The sequence below is a fragment of the Neopelma chrysocephalum genome, unplaced genomic scaffold (genome assembly GCF_003984885.1).
Source record: "Neopelma chrysocephalum unplaced genomic scaffold, ASM398488v2 Primary Assembly neopelma1_22b, whole genome shotgun sequence".
In the NCBI taxonomy this organism is placed as follows: Eukaryota; Metazoa; Chordata; class Aves; order Passeriformes; family Pipridae; genus Neopelma; species Neopelma chrysocephalum.
Genome location: NW_020897690.1, coordinates 28,571,936 through 28,594,484, shown reverse-complemented (window position 1 = coordinate 28,594,484; position 22,549 = coordinate 28,571,936). Strand labels below are relative to the sequence as shown.

Genomic DNA, 22,549 nt, shown 5'->3' with positions numbered 1-22,549 from the left:
CCTCTGCTGGCTGAAACTCCTTTGTGTGGTCCACAGGAGAAACTCTTATCTTCTATGTTAATGGGTGGTTATGAAATGAGAACAAAAAAATTAAAGATCATGCACTAGCAATTTAACAAAGTGATAAGAATTTACAACTTCATCTTTTAATAAGAGTATTATACTGTTGCTTTTTCAAATGAAGAGGGACACAGAGGTAGCTGTAACCTGTACACATACATTTTTGAATGAGGATATAATGCTGAGTTGGAATTTTTCAGTTCACTCCTTTACAGGTCTCATTTTCTAGCACTCATGCTCATTTCTTTTGTGTCATTTTAAACAATATACAGTAGCATTTTTCCATCAGCAAAGGCCTGTACATTTCAGTGACCTTTACTGCTTTCTTTAGAGGGGTTATGCAATCAACATAAGGGAATGAAAATATTTAGTGGGGTTTTTTTTCTTAAAAGAGGTCTGATGCCTGTATTCTTATGGTTGTACAACTGACATTTAGGCACCTGTGTTTTGCACCTGCACTCTATTTTTGAGGAGTCTGAAAGTCTGCTTGCAAAATCTGAGCTCATTTGCGAAAATCAAGCTAAAAAAAGAATATAGGTGGATAGAATTATGGTCTTTAAAGCAAGAAGCTTGTGTTCTAATGTTTCCTCTTTGGTCCTCCACCTCCATAAAATATATGATATTTTCTTTTAAATTTTAATTCAGAACTTACAAAGGGATTGACCCTTTTCGTGTCTATTGACTAGTTAGTGCCAGAGAATTTTGCGTGCCTTTCTGAACTTACTTGCAATGCACTTGCCTACGTTTTGCTGCCTGGGAACCTTAAAGCTCCCAAGAGTCCACACTAAGTCGAGTCTCCTCTCTAGAGAGAGGTTGCTCATTAGAGATGGCAGTTTATTGTACCTAACAGCAAGGAGAGCACAAAAGCCTCATCGCCCCTCAGTTCTGCTTCCCAGTCAGGTGGGTGGGATATCGAGGAGAGCATCCATGCATCTGTTCAGGGACATCCATGGAAACAGGAGATCCAAATAAGTTCTTACAGCAACAATTGCGTAACTCGCTAACTTGGAAATGCTTCTGATGCCTCATGATAATCACCAGACAGTTACAAGCTTCATTGCTGCTCAGTGTTAAGATTGGTGTGGGTTACAGTTATGCTTCATGACTTGTTTTTCCACGGGTGAATATTTTATGAACCAAATCCACATTGGGATAGCAGCTAGGAAGGCAGAATAAGCAAGAACAGTTGCCCCATTCTTTCCATGCCGTCAGCCCATCTTTGTGTATTAAAAAATACTTGCTCTAAAAACATGTTTTGAACAAACTTTTGAGCAGCACATATAGTACATAAACCTGGAGCTGAATTGTGCCTCTTCCAGTGGGTGATGTTAGTGAACCATTAAGACAAAAGGTGTTTATTACTTGTGAGGAAATGGGTTTGGAATTCTGGATATAGAAGAATTTCCTAAACAGAGTGGGTATCGTGGCATTGATTGTGGGCCCTGTTCTGCAAGAAGGGCACATTACTTTGGTTTGATTTGTTTTTTGTATCCACAGATATGACCTTAAACTTTTGCAGTTTTGTGTCTATTTATATTTGGGGTCAATTTGGGGGGAGGGGAACAGGGAAATGCCAGTGATCCACTGACATATACAGGAGAGGAAAGGAAATTACTTTCTGACAGATCTTTTCTGCTATTTCCACATGAGCAGATGGATCCCATGGTACAGGTTTGCCTTTAAGGAGAGTTTAAGCAGTAAATACTTTGCTTTTTGCAAGAGGGCTGGTTACTTTCCATATTTGTATAGCTTTTAGGTAATTCATAAAGACTTCTGATAAAAATACAGGCTTTTTTTTCCCCCAGTTGTATGACCTTCAGTGTTTTTAAACTCTGAATTTTTCCGAGGGAGAACAATGTGGGAGTTGCATCTTTGTCAACTGAACCAATTAATTAACTCTCTAGATGTTGACTGCTATGCTTGGTGGCTAGAGTTGGACAAAACAACTGACTTCCACAGTTTTTCCTTAAAATTTCATTTTCTAAGAAAATGGCGCAATCTTTTCTAGGTTTAAGGATACCTCCTCCTATCTCCCCTAAGTTGCACAGTGTTTTAAACAGTTTTAGACTGAAGGATTAGGGGGTTTCCAGCAAGAGCAAAACAAGCAATTGCTCTTACATTTAGATGGGAGATGCAAAGACCAGATGGGCCACAGCTTTTAGGTGGATTTATTTCTTCTGGCTGATGAGACTTCTAGGCAGAGGCTTTACTGACAGTCAGTGTTTGGAAGAAGTGCCAGTTTGATTGACTTTTTGATATGAGAGGAGTGCAAGTGTTGGAGCAAGGCAGAAGGCTCAAAGGAGGTTGGGAATCTTCACTGTGCCTCAAGGAACCATTTGTAGTGACACTTCCTAACCATGCAGGTGAGCATGGTAGCTGTTATGTATCTGTAGGGCATAGCTAAAAATAAACAGAAGGGAAACTGGTTTCCTAATCGTTGGGGTGTGTTTTTTGTTGGTTGTGCTGTCTTAAAGCAATAAAAGCTAGCATTATTTCAGCTATATACCATGTTAGAAGGAGTGTAGGAGAGTGATGGGAGGCTAAGTAAGACGCTGCCACCTCTGTGCACAAGGTGGGAAAGCAACTCTACCTGCCCAGTGAGAGCTCTCCCCTCAGTCAGGGAGCGAGTAATGATCTCAGTGCTTTGGGTGTGCTGGTACCCTTTCTTGCTTCTGGAAATGACTGCACAAGGTGCACCTCAATTTGCTGATATATCCCATCCAGCACCAAGGTAGAAGCTGGGACTGGCAGCATTTATCCCTGCTGTTTGGGAGAGCGGCGGGTGGAGACAATCATCCTAAACCAAAACAAACCTTCTGGAGGGTGCTAAAGCTGTAGTGGGACAGCCAAGCAGAACTGGGTTTCCTGATCTTGCGAGCCCTGGTGCTTAATGGTTTATATTCTGGAGTGCCACCTGCTGGCACTTGGTCTTTTCGCTCTTTTTTCTAGAGGCAGCTGCTCCAGAAGATGAGAGCTCTGAGCAAAGAACGTGAATGTTAGTAATAAGAATAAGCGTGCTAATTATTTGTATTGATATTTACATTAGTTTTTTTAATTGTCATGGCACTTAAGGATCTTTGTTGGCAAAGACCACACTCTGGCAGGTGTTATACAAACCCGGCATGAAAGTAACTGGCAGAGGCTTCACTGCTTAAAAAATACAGAGCACAGTGTGAAGGAGTGGTTTAAAAAATAGAAAATGATTTATCCAATCCGTGCTGTTATTTGGCAAAATATGAAGCAATTTTTTCTTTATGTCTCGCTTTAGTAATATGTTTTGATCATTTCTGTGGTTGGCAGAAAAAAACCAAAAGCAGCAATCATTACAGTGAAAGACACCTGACAGTGAAGCAAAAGTTAGGAAAACACTGACTCAACTCTAAAAAGTAACAATTATATCAGTAAACTAAATAATTCTGAAAACCTTTTGGCGGGAAAGCAAGGGATGTTGTACTTTGTGGCACAATGTAAATCTAGATCTGGAGCTGAACATTTTTTCATCCTAGTCAAGAGCTTGTTTTGGCAGTAGAAAAGAGGCAATTTTTGCTTCTGTTTTGTAACACTGATTTTTCTGTCTGTGTGTCAAATCCTTAGTGGCCGCAAGTCAGTGTGGTTCCTTTGGCATTGGTTTAGTTGTGTGCATTGAAGTTTCCAATGTTCAGCGTGCCACTGTAAAATTGTACACAGTTATAATACTATAACAGAAAGAACTCAACTGAGTGGAATCTCATTCAATCCTGCATAGATCCATAAAGCTGTGTGTATGTACACCATATCTTCTTAGATAATCTCTTCCAGTGCAACACCTTCTAGAATGACAACGCAGACTTCTTGCATTTTCCCCTTTCTTTGAGCAGTCCCTAAGGCACCTCTTTGGTTCTTAACTGCTATTCTGTGTGATGTTGCATGGAAGAGAACCACAGAATTGGTTAGGTTGGAAGAGGCCTTTAAGATCATCGAGTCCAACCGTTAACTCAGCACTGCCATGTTCACTGCTAAACCATGTTCCCAGTTGCCAGATTGACACATCTTTTAAATACCTCCAATGACTCCACTACTTCCCTGGGCAGCTTGTTCCAATGCTTGACAACCCTTTTTGTGAACAAATTTTTTCTAACATCTGATGTAAACCTTCTCTGGTGCAACTTGAGGCCGTTTCCTGTCATCCTGTCAGTTGTTACTTGGAAGAAGAGATTGACCCCCACCTCGCTACAGCCTCCTTTCAGGTAGTTGTAGAGAGTGATACAGTCTCCCTTGAGCCTCCTTTTCCCCAGGCTAAACAATCCCAGGTCCCCCAGCCACTCTTCATCAGACTTTTGCTCCAGACTCTTCACTAGCCCAATTGCCCTTCTCTGCACATCAATGTCCTTCTTGTAATGAGGAGCCCAGAACTGAACACAGATTTCAAGGTGGAAATAAGTGGTGAGGCTTGTGCGATGTAAGTCTTGAAAAGTAACTAATGATTTTGGGATGTGCTCTAGGGAACACTGGGATGAGCATGACTTTTTTTTTTTTTTTTAAGAAATCCCTTAACCACCTGCCCTTTCAATGTAAGATCCTTTAGATCTTTAACAAAAAACACTTGTAGAAACCAGCAGTCCTATTGACCACGTAGTCCTCTTCAGCTTTTGGTCACATCATGAAATGTAACTTGTCTGTTGAAAACTGTCCCATGTTGTGTATTTTTTTTTTTAAGCCAACAACCAAAAAACCTGAGTAACAATCTTTGAAAATGCGCTTCTATGAAACTACAGCTCATAGTCAGAGTGTATTTATCTAATTTGCTTTTGTTAGACTAAGTGTATTGCTAGACTTAAGCGTTCCACATTTAGCAGTAGAGCTATGTAAGAGATACTTCTGGCTCACTCAGTGGCTGATCACATCAGAAGCAAAACTATTCCAGAGTTAGTGCAAAAAGCTTTGTTTACCCTTTCCGTTACCTTTTTATAAATTTATTCTTCTGAAAGAAAACAGTCAAATTGAAATGAAAGTTGAAATGAGCTGACATTTTAATGGAAATTTCCGCTTTTGCCTAAGGAGAAAGTATTTGCTTAATTTGATCTGAAACTGCCAATGAATTAATTTGTTCACCTCAAAACTTCATTTTTTTAGTTAGCTCTAACTCTCATGCAGAAATCATTAGGCTGGCTTACAAATCAGAGCCTGATTAGGGGTCCTACCTAACTGGGATTTGGGGCTTCTGAAGTTCATATTTTCAGGCTTTTCTTCAGAAAAATGATGCTAGCAGCCCTCTTTTTACTGAGTATTGAATTGATTATCCATAATCCTGTGAGCCTAGAACTCACTGTGGCTATAGACTATTGGGATTGTGATGAAGGTTTCAGCATTAGCAATATTATGCTAGTTACCTTGACTAAGTTTGTTCTGCTGCTGCATTGAAAGGACTGCAGAACTAGGCACAAAATTAAGAGGTAAAGCAGTTTGCTTCATTTTGATTGTTTTGCTCTAATGTAGCATAACACAGTCCTTTCCGAGTATTTACACTCCTTCATACAGCAGAAATGCTGTAAGCTATTAGTTAAGTGCTGCCAAATGGATGGTATTTTCACACAAGGATGTTTCAAAAGCCGCCAGACTTTGACTGGCAGAAGTATGATGGGTGACGTCTGGCACAAATTTTGAAGCTCACTGTAAAGAATGAAATTCAGCTTTATAAAGCTTGGCAGGTCTGATAAACTTCTTGCAGCTACAGAAGGTGAGTGGCTCTTGGAACTGAATACTATCTCTGTGAAGAAGAGCAACAGTAGATTTCATATAATGGGGGCAAGAACAGTTTATCTTCCTCTGCCTGAGCATTCGAGCAGCCAATTGCCGGTCCCCATTGCATCATGGCTACCGTAGCAGAGAGGCTAGCAGCTCTGCAGCTTTGAGCCCAGTGTCCCAGAGCTGTAATTTATCTCAGCCCACCAAGAGAGGGTTGTGGTAGTGCTAACCTGAGTTATGATCATTGCCCTTGAGAACACTGCTTTGCTTAGCTGCAAGACTACTTCTGTCTGCAAACTGTGCTGCTTCGTATGAGAGAGAAACCAGTGCAAATCCCCTCACTCTGTTCTAGGCTTTGTTCTAGAATTCTATCCATGGGAGTCTTCCTGTTTCTGTCATGGGCATGCCCATGGGCATGGAGAGACCAGAGAGCCTGTCCTGGTATAAATTTGTTGCGTCACCACTAATCTGACGTTTTACCTGGTAGTACTGGGGCTTTGAGTGGCAATGGGGAGCTGGTTGGGGTAGTTGATGTGAAACCAGTTTGTTTAGTTGCAGCTCTTCTGGGAAGGTTGGGTTGTGTTTCCTCAGGTCACGTGTTTCATGGAAACCCAGGGTGGTGTAGGGGAAGCAAAGGTGTCAGCACTTGGAAATTACCTTGATCTGCCTGCAGCTGCTGGCGCCAGGTTCTGTATTGGTTGTGATGATGGATAGTGTGCTAAATATGTGAATGTGCAACTGACCTCAAGAGTCTGTGTCGTCCCATTAACTTCAGTGGCTAATGTCAGGTCATGTGCTTCATAATTTGTCTGAACTGGAGCTTGTGGAGTGTTTACAGTCACGGGTAGAAACATGTGGTTTGGAAAAGTATTGGAAGAAATTATTTATCCGGTATGGCGAAGAAATTATTTCTCTGGTATAGCCTGCTAAATATTTTTGGAGGATTTTACTGGTGTAAAGACAGAGAGATAAATCATGAAATAGGAAATCATCAATATGTATGCAGTTCAGGCTTGATCTAACTCTGCTTGTGATCCATATTTGCCATGAGAATTGGACTGTTCCCAAAATTCAGGAAGTGAGAGTGGTATTAATATTATTAGCTGACAGAATGTTACACGGTGAATGATTAGTTTCCAATAAGAAAGGAGCTTTTGGATCAGTTCCAGTTCCTTTTGGTGTAGTCTGCAAACCAAAATGACCAGAGCTGTGACCTGGAGTAGCTGTAGTGCTTATCAGATGAAGACCATGATTTGTCTGCATTACGAAATGACATAGCTATTGACCTTGAGGAGGCATATTAGTTGGCTATCTTCCACTCTCTTGTGAAGATAAACTCTTGGAAGTGGTGGTTCTGCGTTAGCACAGCTGTTACACATTCTCTGTTGATAAACAGAGGGCTTTACTCCTTTGTACTGCCCACTTTGCAATTTTCAGGACAAAGGTAAAAAGATGAAAAAACCACCCCCTGCCCTTCTAATCTCCTTCAGACTTTATTCTACTTATTGTAGTCTATGAAAGAAGAGAATTTCCTTACTTATCGTTGTGTGGCTTCTAATAAAATATTTTCTGGTTTCTTAATCCCGTCCATCTCAGTGTAAAAGGAGGTAAAACTTTGATTCCCATTGGTCTGTTGTGCTATTTTTCCCATTTTTTTCTGAAGGAAAAAAAGAAACAACCCCTTCCCACACCCCAAGAAAACAAACCCCAGACCATCCCAGCCCTTGAGAGCAGCCGTGTGAAGGTAGCTGTTCAGTGATGTGGGTCTCACAGTCATGTCCTCAGGAAGCTGCACTGCGTGAGCGCAGAGAGCATGAAACATGTTAAGCAGGTGGGGGGTGTACAAAGTGGGAGCACAGAGCAGTCGCAACAATTAAAACTCTCATTTGAAGGACTTTTGTTTCATGAGGTAAGTGTGAAATTGAGTTTTCATTTTTCGCATTGTATAGGCAGTATCTGAATATGTGAGTAGCAATTCCTTTCCTTGCTGTTTGGGCCCATAGGCAGGTAGGTTTTGTCCCAGTTTTATCTAAACCCACTGAATGACCTCAGAGAGCAGTAGCACTCTCTCCTCTAATTATAGACGAGTGTCTTAATAGACTAATTCAAGCTGTTCCACACTCAATCACCCACTGACCTGTATCAGTGAGAAAAGTCTGCATTTGAGTTTTATTTAAAATTAATTTTTTTTGGATGGTGTATTTTGTAAGTCTAATACCAGATCCTCAGGGGAGGGAGGGAAGAATCTTTTAATTAAGTTTCTATTTAGGTATCAGACAAATTCTATCAGTGGCACATGAAGCATAAAGCTCTCATGGGAGAGTGAAATTTGTAATTTAAGTGATCAGGTGCTTCATACCTCTCTCAGCAGTTTGAGTGTCACAGAATTTTGTCATGTTGCCATAAATGAAAATCCCTTAGAAAGAAGATGTTATGTTGCATTGAAAAGCTGTTATTGAGCACGAGTTTAGCACCTATAGCTCCTCTGGTAATTGTGGGATTTTGGCCTCAACGACTTAAATTGTGATCTTACTTTAAGTTAGGGAAGCAGCTTCTAAATCTGTCTTTGCCAACTATGTAACCACTTGACTCTTATGTTCTGGTCATAAATAACTACTGGTGCTTTCATTTGGGGGGGGTGAGAGGTAGAATTCTCTTCATGCCAAACCTTCCACCCCCATTCCTTTTGATGTCCATTTGAATGGCAAATGGATCTCTCACTTGGTAGTGGTAAAAGCTGACTTTTAATTCCTCTCACCATGGGGTTTAGGAATGAGTCAGGCATAATTAAGAGCAACAAACAAAACTGCTAATGGCCCTGCAAGTCTTGTGCTCAGGGTGGGCTATAGCATCATCCCTTAGGATACTTTGAATGCTGGAGATTTTATTTATTTGCAAATTGTGAGAAACCTTTTAATATCCTATGCTGGGCAATTTTCAGATTTGGGTTGTTTTAGGACTACAGTCATCCTATCCCCTCATGCAGGAAGAGATATGCTAGAACTTAAGAGACAGCAGGAGTGGTAAGGAGTACCTTCACAATTCTTCTAGCAGGACCGAGCTGCAGCTGGGGATCCCACTTGCTCTGCCAGGCTGGAGGGAGTCTGGGAGATTTAGGAAACCAGAGTTCTGGGGCAACTTGACAAGTGATGTTGTCAAAAATGTGCAGACATGTCAGAGTTTGGCTGGTGAGGAGCAGGTCATGCTCCCACCTGCTCCAGGATGACCTGCACGGAGGGCTGCTGACAGGCTGGGTGGGCTGGAAAGCTGTTTGCTTTCTGTCTCTGTGTGTCAGAAATAGGCATATTTCTGTAGAATATTTTAATTTCAAATAGTGTTTTTCACTGGTAAAGCATCTGATGTGAAACTGTCTGATGAGCATAGCTGGACTGTTTTCCCTTAGGATTAAGAAATGTTTGCTGACCTGGCGTGTTGCAGGTGATTAGTAGTGTTTGCTGTTGGAACAAAGTGCAGCTTATCCTGGTCATATTTGACCAAAATAAGGTCTTTGTAAGGCAGGGAATGTGGATGTGTCAAAGTTTGCAGATAAAAGGAGAGAGCAGTGCAGCTGGTGATGTGAGAAGGAACATGGAGCAGCATGTGAGTCTCTCTCTGTTATCTTTAAACACCAAAGGCTGGTGTTTTCAGCTGATCTGTTTTTGCTCTAAAACTATAAACTTCTACATCTGCATTCCTGTAGGTGACCTTTCTGCCTCTGTCTCCTCTTGCTGGGGCTGGCTGATGACAATTTCTAAGGTAAATGCTGTGGAATGATACCTTGCAACTAGGCTCCTTTTTCATGATCCACCACCGATTGCTCAGCTGCCAAAGAGGCAGGACAACTGGTGTCCTGTTTGATGTGTGCCGTCGGGATCATCCGTAGCAGATTGTCTCTCCATCAGCATGAATCCCCTGGTGCTGGTAGGCTCATATATTTTAGTTTCACTTAGCTTTACTTTTTGCGGCTTTATGCACCTTGGGCCTGTGTAGCTGATACTCATCTTGGCAAGGGCTGGACTAAAGCTAAAAGAGTAGTGACAGCTTGCACTGGCAAAGGCTTTGGATAAATTAAAACACTTTTGTTCTGCAATATTTCTGTACAATTGTGAATAATTAAATGGAAAACATGGTGGGTGTAGGCTGCCTGGCTTAGAGGAAGATTCCTAGAAAATAAATAATTCTGGAGAGAAGAATGGATTTACTTTGTCTTACTGTTGTTTTTATGTCCCTCAAAATGCGTATAGTCTCTTAGTGGTGGATGATCTGTGTCCATGGACATACTTGGCTTCTGGATCACAGGCTGTCATGTTTTTCATGATCTGTGGAAAAGCTGATATGTTAAATGACAGCCCCCCAAAAATCTCAGGCGTAACATGGGGATGCTGCCAGCTGAAGGAGATGGAGAGAAACAAGTGGGTTTCTGAGCTTTACTGCAGAAAAGAAATCTGTCACCTTTACTCCGTGGCGCATAAGGTGAAAAGTGAAGCTGTGATGAAGTTGTCCAGGAACTTTGAGGCAATCTGGGTGGTGCTTGCTTGACCTTGGACCAATTACTTCATCTCTCAGCACTTCTTTTCTTAGGTGATGAAAGAATATAATGATGATAATACTTCTCTCTTAACAAGGGTATTGTGATGAATAAATTAATTAATCGTTGTGCTGCTCTCAGTTACTATGGTAATTAGTGCTACAGAACAGCCTAAAAATAAATAGGACCATTTAGTGAAGGATATTCAGGGGAAAACAGGTAGTACGCCCTGGGCATTTGCAGTAGCCCTGGAGTGTTTTGTCCAAACATGAATTTGTGAAAAACATTCATGGATGCTGAATTATTGTAGCAAAAATGCTTCCAAATATTAAATATGTTCCTTCCTCCTCATTTGAAGTGACTGTAGCACACATTTCCTTCCATATCTGTGAGCAGATGATTCTTGTAATTAGTTCCCCTATTGAGAACAGCACTCCCTCCTCACCCCATCTACATAACAGCCTAAGGGCACCTGAAATGAATGAATCTTTCTTCATCATAAATCATACATACTCAGTAATACTGTCAAAGAATTCTTAATGTGTTTGGGGAGTTTACGTAATGAACCTTCCTTGAGAAAGGTGAAGTATCGTCAATGCACTGCCTTACTGGAAGTCTGTTGTAACCTTGGTGTAGCAAGTAGATCATACCTAAATCCGTGCGTAAGTCTGTGCAAAGTTTTTGAGGCTTTCTCTCGGTGATCAGTTGACTACGTCAGCATGCCTCAAAGCCAGTCTTTCAAAATATGATACGCTGTTTAGTCTTCTGTGAATTAGATTCACAAGGCATCATTAAAGTATATTTTTGGGGCTTTCAAGTTAATATAATTTTGGGCCCTAGTAAGTTAGAAAGTGTGTATGAAGATAGTTCTGAGTCCTTCAGTCAAGGCAGCACCCCTTCAAGGCTCAATATCACTGGAGCTGTCCTTACAAAGAAAAAATATCATGTCTCTGTGCAAAGACTTGCCATTAATGACTCTTTCCTCTGACTTTTTGTACAGCTTCCGTCATGGATGTCCAATGTCTCCCTTTGCTCTGTGTTCCAAAAATAGCGTTTTTTTCTGACCTGGCCAGCTGGGGACCAGTTTATAGTTAGGGTTTGTGCAGAGCAAACCTGTCCTTTCTTCCTCTCACTGTCACATCTACAGCAAACTTCATCTGTTCACCTCCTGCAGCACCTCTTTACACTGTACTGGGAAGCTACGAATAGCAAGAGCAACAAATGCACCTTCTGCTTCTTGAAGAGTAAGGAGCAGAATGCCTTGGCATTCTTGGCTTCCTGCTCACCCCAACAAAGAGAACTTGGGGGTCATCCGTGGCCTCCAACAAGGTACTAACAGAACAGATATCATGACTGACAAACAGCTGAAATACCTGTTTTATTCTCCAGAGATTTATTGGTCTTGAGTCATACCATCATTTCTCAAATCTTAAAATCTCGTGGCTTGTGCAGAGGACAGCCCAAATCTGCAGGGAGGACCTTTGTGCCATGCTCTCAAGCACCTGGCTTTACTTTGACTTTCTGCTGCTGGTGTCATCAGCTTTGCAGATTCCTCCCCGTGTCTCTGTAACTGCTTGTGAAACTCTTCCCTTGCTTGCCAGTGGCAACCTTATGGATATTGGGCAGATGCACAGCCAGGGAAAGAGGGTGTGGGGGAGGCAGAGAGATCTCCTGATGCTTCTTTTCATGGCTTATCTCTTCTTGCTTCCTTTACTTCAGCTGCACCTTTCTGACACATGAGTTTTGGAGCCTGTGGATTTTCATATCCAGTTAGTTTTTATTTGTGTTACTAGGTAAACCTCAGCCCTGAAGAGCTTCCAGTTGCTGTCAGGTTTGTGCCAGGCAGGGTCACTTGCAGCTGCAGTTGCTTGTCTGTGTGTGTGATTTCACTGTTGTACTACCCAGCCCCTACTTCCACATACACACCCTTATCCACACGTACATACACACAGTCTCTTTGCAGAGACCTGCAGATATACCTGACACTATTTGCTGCTTCCCTCCACCTCTGTTTTCCTGTCAACAGTCCCCTTGCCTGCCTTGGGCGTCACTGTGTGAAGAGAGCAAATAATGACGCAGCAGTGGTTTTGGCTGATGGTTGATGTCAGCAGTGCCCTCATGCAACCTGGCTGGCTCTTGGTCTTCATGCTTGAAGCACAAAGAGTCCAGTCTGAGTAAGCTCTGAGCGAGATGGTTCACTTGTGACAGCTCACTACCTTCAGCTGGTGCGAGGGTGCATTGAACACAAACCAGAGAGTTCAGTCCCCTGTCCAAGAGATGTGCTCCTCTTGGTACAGTTATTAAAGTGAAGTGGTAGAAGAGTACTGAGAGAGCTTCCATGGCTTTTTCCTTCCTAACTATTTGTGGCAAAATTTATCAAATAGATAATAATGCAGTTTGATTCTGACTGTAGATGATGGCTTGACTTTCTTCTGTATTCAAACTGAGCTGAGGCAGAATGCAAGAGGATTGTGGTTGGAAATAAAGTTATATTGCACCCATGAAGCTACGTGTCCAACCTTTGAACAAAGCAGTGTCAGCAAAGGCCAAGGGGTTAGATGGCTGTGGCTACTTTTTAACTTGTCTTTAGTCATGTTCTGAAGGAATCATCCTAATCTCTCTGCTTACTGGTTGTTACTATTTACCAGGCACAGTACACTTCTGATTATTTATTATTTGAAACATTTTGGGAAAATATGAACAATTTATGTCATATAGGTGGTGAGCTCTATTTTAACCTTTTAATTTGTCACTATTCTTTTCCTTTTTCTTCCGGTTCGTTGCACTAATGCTTTAAAATGTTGACCTTCTGGAGAAATGCTTCATAGCATTGCTTAGCATTCAAAGCAGCTTAGATCTTGTTGGGATGGGTTTTCTTCTTTTTCATTAGGGCACTATTTGCCTGGAAGTGACTTGTGTTTTATTCTTCAGTTCCAGCTTCTTCATCTCATTCTCTCCTAGCACTAATCTTCTACTTCTACTTCTAAGGATGTCACTGGGACAGGCACGAGGGATGTGGTCAGAAAAATTATCTTGGTCCCAATCATATTCACATCAATAGAAACTGTTTTACCTTTACCATTGTTAGTGGAGTGAGATGGTTGTAGATGATGGCTAAATGAGGTCAGAGAACTTCCACAGCCAATTCACTGACATCCAAAATGTGGAGGGCAGAACTTCTATGCAGAGATACTGATTTACATCTGCAGAAGGAGTACTTCCACTTTGTCTTTGGGCAGAGTAGTCACACAACAAGAGGGAATGGTTTTAAACTGAAAGAGAGTAGGTTTAGATTAGATATTAGGAAAAAGTTCTTTACTGTGACGGTGGTGAGGCATTGGAACAGGTTGCCCAGAGAGACTGGGGATGCCCCATCCCTGGAAGTTTTCAAGGCCAGGCTAGATGGAGCTCTGACAGCCTGGTCTCCTGGAAGGTGTTCCTGCCCACAGCAGGGGGTTTGGAACTACATGATCTTTTAGATCGTTTCTAGCCCAGGCCATTTATGATAAGCCTTAATTTCTGAATTTCTAGGCACTGGGACTTTTTCTCATAATAATACTGCAGTATTGTTATACCTGGATTTTTTAAAAATAGATTTGCAGATACAGCAAGTAAGAGTTGTGTCTTGTAATGTCTGAGCTCAACTTTGACTTCAGTGCGTAACTGTGAAGATTTTATATGGATACTTCTGTCCAAAATATAAACCTCCTGGGTTGCTTGTGACTGCAAACTAGATCTGATGGTTTCAGTGGTTCCTTCCTGAGTTCCTGTAACTAATTTCTAATCTGGCCTTTGTCTCTTAATGTTTTTTTTTCAACTGGGAATTGCCCAGCATTGTGGATAGCTCTCTTCCATTTTTCTTTCTCAGCTGCGTGTTAGTCTATTAGTGTGTCTGCCCATTTCTGACAGTCTTCCTTTGTATGTGCCTGTACCATAGGGCTATGGAGATAGTAATGTCCCCATTAGAACAGAATAAAGAAGATGAAACCACTCCTCATTTTCTTCCACTTTCCCTTGGTGTTGCCTGCACACAGGCAGCAGATGTGTAGCCCCTTCTGCAATAGTGTTCAGCATCCCCTGCACGTGGAGTATCTCCGAAATGCCTTGTGTGGTACAGCGGTGGTGCAGACCAGGTGCTGCTGGACCCATGCTGGCTTCATGCTGGTAGGGGTCTCTCCTAACGGTGGCCTCTGAGCCACATTGAGGCAAAGCATCCTAGAAGAGCTTGTTTAGATGTTTGGCATGTGCTATTTTCACCTTCAGCTCTTATATGTGTTTCAGAAGCTCCTACCGTGAGTGTTTGTTGAAGCATCTTGTGAGCCAAAATCCAGTGCTGTTACAAAATCATCAGCAGCGCTAGTTCTGCCAGTGTCAGTGATATCAGTTGTTAGCATGTGAAGAGATGGTGTGTATTTTGTTTTCCCTATTCAAATACTGGTAGCTGCCAAAAGCAGGATATGGGACAGTGTGGTCCAGAGTGCTGTCCTGCATGGCAAACCCCACGGCTATGCCTGCCTTCTCTTTTTGAACAACGTTATTTGTTTTACTGACATAACCCATCGATTAGTACGTTGCAACCTAGTTGCTGCGATATGGGGAGAAGAGCAAGACATTACTGTGTGGAAAGGAAGCAGTCCTCTGACAGCTGTATTCCTCTTAACTCTAGTTTGGCTGTTAAATTGCAACAAGAGAAGGCCAAAGGTCACCATGCAAATATTTTGGGTTTTCTTTATCATATTTTCTGGATGCAATTTCAGGCTGATACTTCTTCAAATTCAGCAAGGAAGGCAATGTAAAGTGTTGTAAAAATGTCACCTCTTCATATTAATCATGTTGGAGTGACTAAAATCAAACAAAGCTAAACAACACACTGTGAAAGTAAACACACATGCATTTTTTTGCAAAGCTGTAAGTGATAAGTGGGGAAATGGGAATTATAGAAGGAATCCCTTTATAAGGCATAGTTTAGAACAAGTTAATAACAATTTGCTTTTAATTCAGTGCATTATCAGATTGTTTTTCATGGCGTTCAGTGGTCCTGGGTCTAAACAGAGCTTTTTGCCTCAGGTGAGGTTTTCATCAGTGAGAAGGTTTATGTTTCAGGGGCCGTGTTCAACAAGCTGCTTGTGTAACTAGGCAAACAGTTAATTTGATTGAAAATAATACCATTCCTTTTCATTATGTGCAAATGTAGGTGTTTCAATATAGTTACTTGGTTGCTCATTCAAGCACAGGCATGAGTTCAGGAGCTTGTGGAAATGTTTCCATTTAAACATACTTTTTCTTTCCCCCACCTTTCATGCAGACTTAGCAGTTGAGCCAAATAGCTAAAAATCCTCAGGGGTTTAAAGGATTAAATGAGAACAATTGTTATGGTGCAGGAAGAGCTGAAAAGTCCTGAAAATATGGCAGGAGGGAGTTGCTGAAGGACCTGGCTAGTGAACTACAGCCACCTCTGTTACAGACATAAATATAACTGGAGAGGCAGACTGGTGGGTTGATGGCAATTTGTTTGCAGGGAAATTGGAGAAAAAAAAAGAGAGACCTAGTGATGACTGACCTGAAGGTTTTCCACTAGGCTGTTTGGTGAAGGCAGTGGGAAGATGCTTTTTAGCTAAAGATTGCAAAGTTGTTTCTCCCACCAGATAACAAGGTCAGCGCTGGTTTTCATTCTCCCTTAGCTAGACTCTTGTTCCCACTGGTTCCTATGAGTAACCTTTTCCTTCACATTTTTCCTGTTTGTCTCAGGTACTGAAAGGTTCAGGCCAGAGGCTTTCCTGTACTCTCCATAGCCGCTGCCCAGTGTTGTCCTGAGGAGAAGCAGCGTCAGGAAGGCGGGTGCTGCCCTGAGGAGAAGTGGTGGGAAGGCTGCTACCCCTTGCCTACGGGGTTTCAGAGTGAGGCTCATCACAAGGCTTTCCTGTGCTGGCCACCATGGAGACCCTGTCCCAGGACTCTCTGCTGGAGTGCCAGATTTGCTTCAACTACTACAGCCCCCGCCGGCGGCCCAAGCTGCTGGACTGCAAGCACACCTGCTGCTCCGTGTGCCTGCAACAAATGAGGACCAGCCAGAAGGACCTGCGCTGCCCGTGGTGCCGCGGGATCACCAAGCTGCCTCCGGGGTACTCTGTGTCACAGCTGCCTGATGACCCCGAGGTGATCGCCGTCATCGCGATCCCCCACACCTCGGAGCACACCCCTGTCTTCATCAAACTCCCCAGCAATGGGTGCTACATGCTGCCCTTGCCCCTCTCCAAGGAGAGGGCGCTCCTGCCAGGAGACATTGGCTGCCGCCTCCTGCCTGGCAGCCAACAGAAGTCCCTGACAGTGGTGACGATCCCCACAGAGCAGCAGCCGCTGCAGGGCGGCCTTTCCGCCGAGGTGGGAGCGGAGGAGCCGGACCGGAGAGGTGCTGTGAAAAGCTCCACCTGGTCTGGGGTGTGCACTGTGATCCTGGTGGCCTGCGTCCTGGTCTTTCTCCTAGGCATCGTCCTCCACAACATGTCATGCATTTCCAAGCGCTTCACAGTGATCTCCTGCGGCTGAGGCGGGGAGGGGGCTGTGCTCCCCCGGGGGTTGGGTTGGGTTGGGTCAGTGGTGGTGGTGGTGGTGGTGTGGAGCGAGACAATTCACTGCAGCTTTCTCCAGTGACTGCAGAACACTGTGCACCGGGGCAGTGGTGTGCCGGCCCGGCTGCGGCTCCTGGCGGTGTGGTGTCAGGCCTCTCGGCAGCCCATGGAGAAAATCACGTCCTGTGTCTGGTGGCAGTGGCACTGAGGAGGACTGCATGCGTCACCATAATCATTTATCAAAGGGACTGCAACTTTACAGTGATCTTTTTTATTGTGTTATGAGATTAAAGACCTCTGTGTAGCTGGTTATACTGTGAAGTATACAGTATGGGCTCTTCTTTAAACACAGTAGATTAAAATCAAAACTGCTCCATGTAGAATTAAATGAGAACTGGCGCGCAACTGTACGAGGTGTTCAATACCAGTCCACGCATGTGTCATTTTTTAATGGGGGGAGGGAGACAGACTTGTAAAACCAAGAAATCGTTTAGCTGGTAAGGCATTTTATATGTTTTAAACTGCACATTAATTAAACCAAGTTAGGGAGTTGTAAAATAGTTTTTAAAAGGAAGCATTTTACAAGCAATCATTTCCTTCCCTGGTGTCTGTTTTTTTTGTCTCTCTGTTTTTCCCTATTGTTTTCCAACTACAGGGAAGTGGCACTTCCAGCGTCTTTTATTTGAAGGAGCTCCCAAGAAGGGAAGCAAAGTGGGCTAGCAGGAATACCTAAAAATACAGCCAAAACAGTTCTGCCTACCTGGCTTCTTACGAAGGATGGCTTTGCATGATAAACATTGGACATGCTGTTTTACTTCCAGTCTGGCAGACTTCCTGATGACCTGGCCTCCATAGCCATTAGTGAAGAAATAGATCATGAGAAGTCTTAGGACTCCTGAAAGGATGTGATAGCACATTGTTCTTAATTTTCTTTTTCTAGAGGTTGGGTTTTCTTAAATATTTGTACATAATTTAGACCTATTTTGCCTCCCTCTTTCCCAGAAGATGCAACTGTGCACCTATGAATGGTGTGACAGAGGAGTTGCTCTAAGGAAGCTTCACCATCCCAAATGATGCGATCATCTAGTAAGAGACAGTGATGAAGAGTTATCTGGGAGGAGAACCCAGACCAACCTAACCTTGTATGGGTGGGCTACCCCTCCTAAACCACTGTGGCTGTCCTGGTGTCAGAATGTCTGGGTGAGCATAATGGAGCCTATTCCCCTATTTCGGTCTTGTAAATGTTGATGTTCATAAGGACAGATTTGAAAAAAAAAACAAACCACAAGAAGTGTCTCCCTGTGAGTGTCATGACACCCCAGTGATTTGCAGTTCACTTCTTGGGAAGAGGCAAATTCCTGAATGTTCACTGCGATAGCGCCTTGCTTTAAGCAGTCCCACTAGCTTTAGTAGTACTGCTCATAAGTAAAATAGAGCTCAGTGTGAATTTGGGTATTTGCAAGTCTGAATGCTTAAATTTGTGTGAGGTTTAGGGATTGGATCAAGGGGCACATGACAGACCTTTAAGAAGACAGAAAAATCTGTTGATTTGCACTGCTGCTTTTTGCAAGTACAAAGCATAACCTTTGAAGTGTGTCCTCTTGTCATCTACCTACTGCTGTTTCTAATATTTAGAGATTGCTCAAGGCCATATTATAACACAGTTTTGACTATTCAGTGCCCAAGTTTGCCCCATAGATGTCCTTGGGTTTCTGGTTATGTCACAAAATCCAGTTGCTGGTTCACAATAAACATTCTCAGCTAAGACTTCTGTCAGGAACATACCTCTAACTACATGGTGGATTTCTTTCCTTCTCTGTTCCTAAACCGCCATTTGCTTCCTTGATTCCTGTTAACGGATGAATAGAATATACGGTGCTTAGTTGTTATGGTGTGTGTTTGGTCATGTACGGAGAGGAACCATTGTGCTGATTTTTATCTACTGTCATATGTATGCATAGCACAGCAAAAAAAAAAATCTTCAGATAACACATTCAATGCCTTTTTTTGTGCAAGGCCCAGTTGCAGTATGGCTTGAACCTGGCTTGTGAGCATTGTGATTACATGGACACCTCTCTGCAGCATGTTTCATTTGGTTGCAGTAGGGAACAGCAGGTGTTCCCAAATGTGTCTTGTGAACGTGCAAGTCTCTTGTTGCCAGTAGGTAGCCAGATTTCTACTGATATCCATGCTACGCTGCTTATTGTGTAAAGGAAAGCCAGTTCACAAAGAAATCCTGCCTTTTATAAGACTCTGGAGGAAGTGACCAGATACAGGACTCGACCCTCTACTGCCTTACTCTGTTGCAATTGCTGGGTGTACCAGGAGCATATGGCATAGGTGAAAGATGCTCCCAGAACAGCACTGATGCATTTTGCACCAGCTTCTGTATTTGGTTATGTGAGTTGTCCGTGAATACGCAAAAATGCAAGGCAATCAAAGAGCAGGTCCTGGCAATACAGTGGCGGTAACGTTGCCTCCTTCCAGCCATGCCTGCCCGACTGAAGCTCTTGAGGCCGAGGTTTGCAAAGAATGGCTGTCTTGAAAACTGCCCTCTTCATCCCTATATGGAAGGTGCAGAATGAAAGAGGAATCAGAAATTAGGTTAAAATACCACACTGCATAACACATTATACAACAGGCAGACCTGGAGTTTATCCGGTATTAATGACGTGAATATTATATTAGCAGAATACCATCCTGTACTACGTAACACAGTGCATTGTTTCGTTAATACGAACTTCCTGTACTTGTGCCTGCTGAAATGCATGTTTGACCTAATTTCTGATCCAGACATTTGCCTGCTTTCAGCCTTGTGTAAGAGCAATAAGTAAAACCTCAAGATTTTTGCCTGCGTGTATGCGCATGGTGTGTATGTTCATTCCTTTTTATAAATAGGAGTTCTGGAAAAGTTTTTGTTCTGGCTTTAGACTGTGACTATCATTTTAAATTTTCAGCTGCCATACATGTTAGATCACCTAGCTTTTTTGCTGACTTGTGTAGAAGTGAACTAAATAGTTTGTTGTAATGTACAGTATTAAAATGTTTCTCAAGTATGTCAATAGTCATACTACTTTAAAAATGCAGTGCAGTTTGTCCCATTCTTTGGTTCAATACCTGGCATTAAAAAGCGATACTGCTATTCTTTTTTTTTTAATTATTATTATTATCTTTAAAAGACAATCTTGTCTTTGTAATTTTTCCTCTATGGAGAAACGTATTTGAACTTGTGTCAAAATCATCAGGTTCCGGGTTAATTTTTGTTCTCTGGTGTCCAGTAAGAAATCACTGCCCAGTTCCACCAAAAAGAAGGATGGAAAATTACTGTGACACATACTGTTTGAGAAACCAAAACTTATTCTAAAATGTGCACCTGCATTTTTAGAGCACATTACTCTGTATGAATGTGTATTTATTTGCTTGTTTAATGGGAAGGATGTATGTGTTGGAGTCGAGCTTAAGTTTTTTTCCTGGATGGTCCCAATATCCATTGTTGACTTGTGCTTTGCTGGCAAACAGACTTTAGGGTTCACTCAGTGAAATTTTGTTTAGTGAATTTTAAAAATTCAAAATATGCAATTTTGGTATGCAGGATTTTTTTAGGAAATTGTGTGTGCAGTGATTGTTCATGCTTAACCAAGATGTAAAGGAGCCTGTATGTTTTGTAAACATGGAGCAGTCATGAGTCCAAAGTTTCATCTTTATTAATGAAGCTCAGTCTGAATAAAACATTAGCAAGAAAAGAATGATAGCAAGTGAATTATGGTGCCTCTGTTATTTTGTCATCAAATGAAGAGCATGGAAGGGAATTTGGCAGACTTGATCCATATTTTACAAGGGGGTGGCTGAAATTCAACAGTCAGCGTTTTAAGGCAAAGTATGGGTTGTGGTAAATAGTAAAAGGCCATTCATATTTTAATTATGGTGGAATATGGAATTATAGCTGATGACTACTGAGCCACAGAACTTTTCTTTTTCTGTTTTAATCAAATTCCTTAAAAATTTTAAGTAAACATTTTGCTTATGGAAGTGAGGGATTGTTGTCCTTGATTTAAGCATGTGTAGCACAGACTAGTATGCTGGTTCCCCCTTCCCCTGGAGACCCCCTTCCCAGTCACTTTATTGCTGGAGCCCTGAGCAGCCAAATTTGTTTAATAGTGCAAATGATTTTCTGGAGTAGAGAAGGCTGATGTTGCACTGGCTTTGCTACATTCACATCAGGGCTGAACCATAACCAAACAATTCTTGTGTGGTTTGAGCTCCTCTGTAGATGTCCCAGTATCAGAAGCTCCAGGCACCAGTCTATTGCGTTAATTGAGCCAAGCCTTTTTCCCTTTTCACAACAATGTCAGGTAGCAGAGGATGTTGCTTTCTTGCACTCAGAGTGAGGCTGTACCCGCTATCCACAGCTAAACGTGGAACTTGGCCTGCTGTCATGAGACACTTGCGTGAGTACTGGAGGAGGCGTCACGTATCAAGTGAACACCTGTCTAGTAAATGTTGGGGTTGAAATGCTTTATTATCCCAATTGCACAGAAAGCGTGGCTTGACATTTGATTTTTCTAGACTTTTTCTGTGGATGGATCGAGGGGGGAGGAAGGGAGGGAAGAAGGTACATGGCAGCAAATGAATCCTAGAAGCATCTGAGAGGAAGGATCTGCTGGCCCTGAAGGCAAAGGTTTTTGTGCAAGAGCTGCAGTATGACAAGATTACCAGGAAATGCTGCAATGGATTTAGAGTATGTTAGTGACCTTTCTGGTGCTGTATACTGTTCATAGGCCTGACAGCTGGGCTTGTTGTGTTCTTTCTCTTTGTCACTTTACCTCTTGCATGCTCGTGTCAACAAGCAAAGCTGCTTGCTTCAGCCTCAAGTTGAACAATTTTCAAGACATTTCTTAAACTGCCCTGAGCATCTCTAATGAAAAAAAGCAACCTTCCAAGTTCACTGAAATTTAATGCTTAATAAATGTTCAGAAAATGCATTTCCTTATGCTTAAATACATTTTTATTGTAGTTCTAAATAATTCCTATAATTTTTTGTGCTAGTGATGTTCCTGAATATCAGAGCCAATTCAAGGGAATAAAACAGCCAGAAGAAAACACTTCTTCTCCATCCCACAGTCCCCCTTCAGACTTCTGTTTTCATTCTCATCCATATCACACTGAAGCATCTAAGCACAGGGATGAAATGGGGACTTAGGAGACATACATGGAGCATCTATACATATAAGCACAGGGATGTGTTCCTATGCTCGGGGAGGGCATACACATAGCACATGCTCACATGTAGTCGAGAGAGATCAATAGGATTGGTGAAAGAGCCTCAGGCTCTTCCATCTCAGGAAAGTCATGTACTTTATGGTACTGGGATGATGAGGTGCTGAGATAGCTTGGAAACATGAAGCCACAGTTCCACTGTCTGAATTTCATGTGGGATGAGTTGCCATCCCCTCTGAGCTGTCTCCTGCAAACTGACTCCTACTGCTGTTGGATGGAACTCAACTGCTCCACAGTTGACATCTCATCTGGAGTTCAGGTGAGGAGCCACACATTCCTCTCTGCTTCTGGGCTGGGATATCCACCCAGAAGGGAAGAGCCAGGTACCTAGGCTTTTAATTTATCAGGGGTTTGTAAGTCCAGATGGAGGTCTTTTGAAGCACAACTGCAT

At 42.4% G+C, this 22,549-nt stretch overlaps 1 protein-coding gene across 15 annotated transcripts in view; it reads left to right on the top strand.

Annotated features, from left to right (window-relative positions):
• The window catches only part of RNF152 (ring finger protein 152), a 43,913-nt gene extending 23,272 nt beyond the window's left edge, over positions 1-20,641 (top strand). For 5 of the 15 annotated variants that reach the window (XM_027682203.1, XM_027682246.1, XM_027682253.1 and 2 more), the window contains exon 2: positions 16,061-20,641. In XM_027682203.1, coding sequence (XP_027538004.1) covers positions 16,247-16,858 — 612 coding nt within the window. In that variant the 5' untranslated portion in view covers positions 16,061-16,246 and the 3' untranslated portion in view covers positions 16,859-20,641. The other 10 variants (XM_027682166.1, XM_027682159.1, XM_027682149.1 and 7 more) reach the window with 8 other exon arrangements.
• Positions 20,642-22,549: the final 1,908 nt, after the last annotated feature.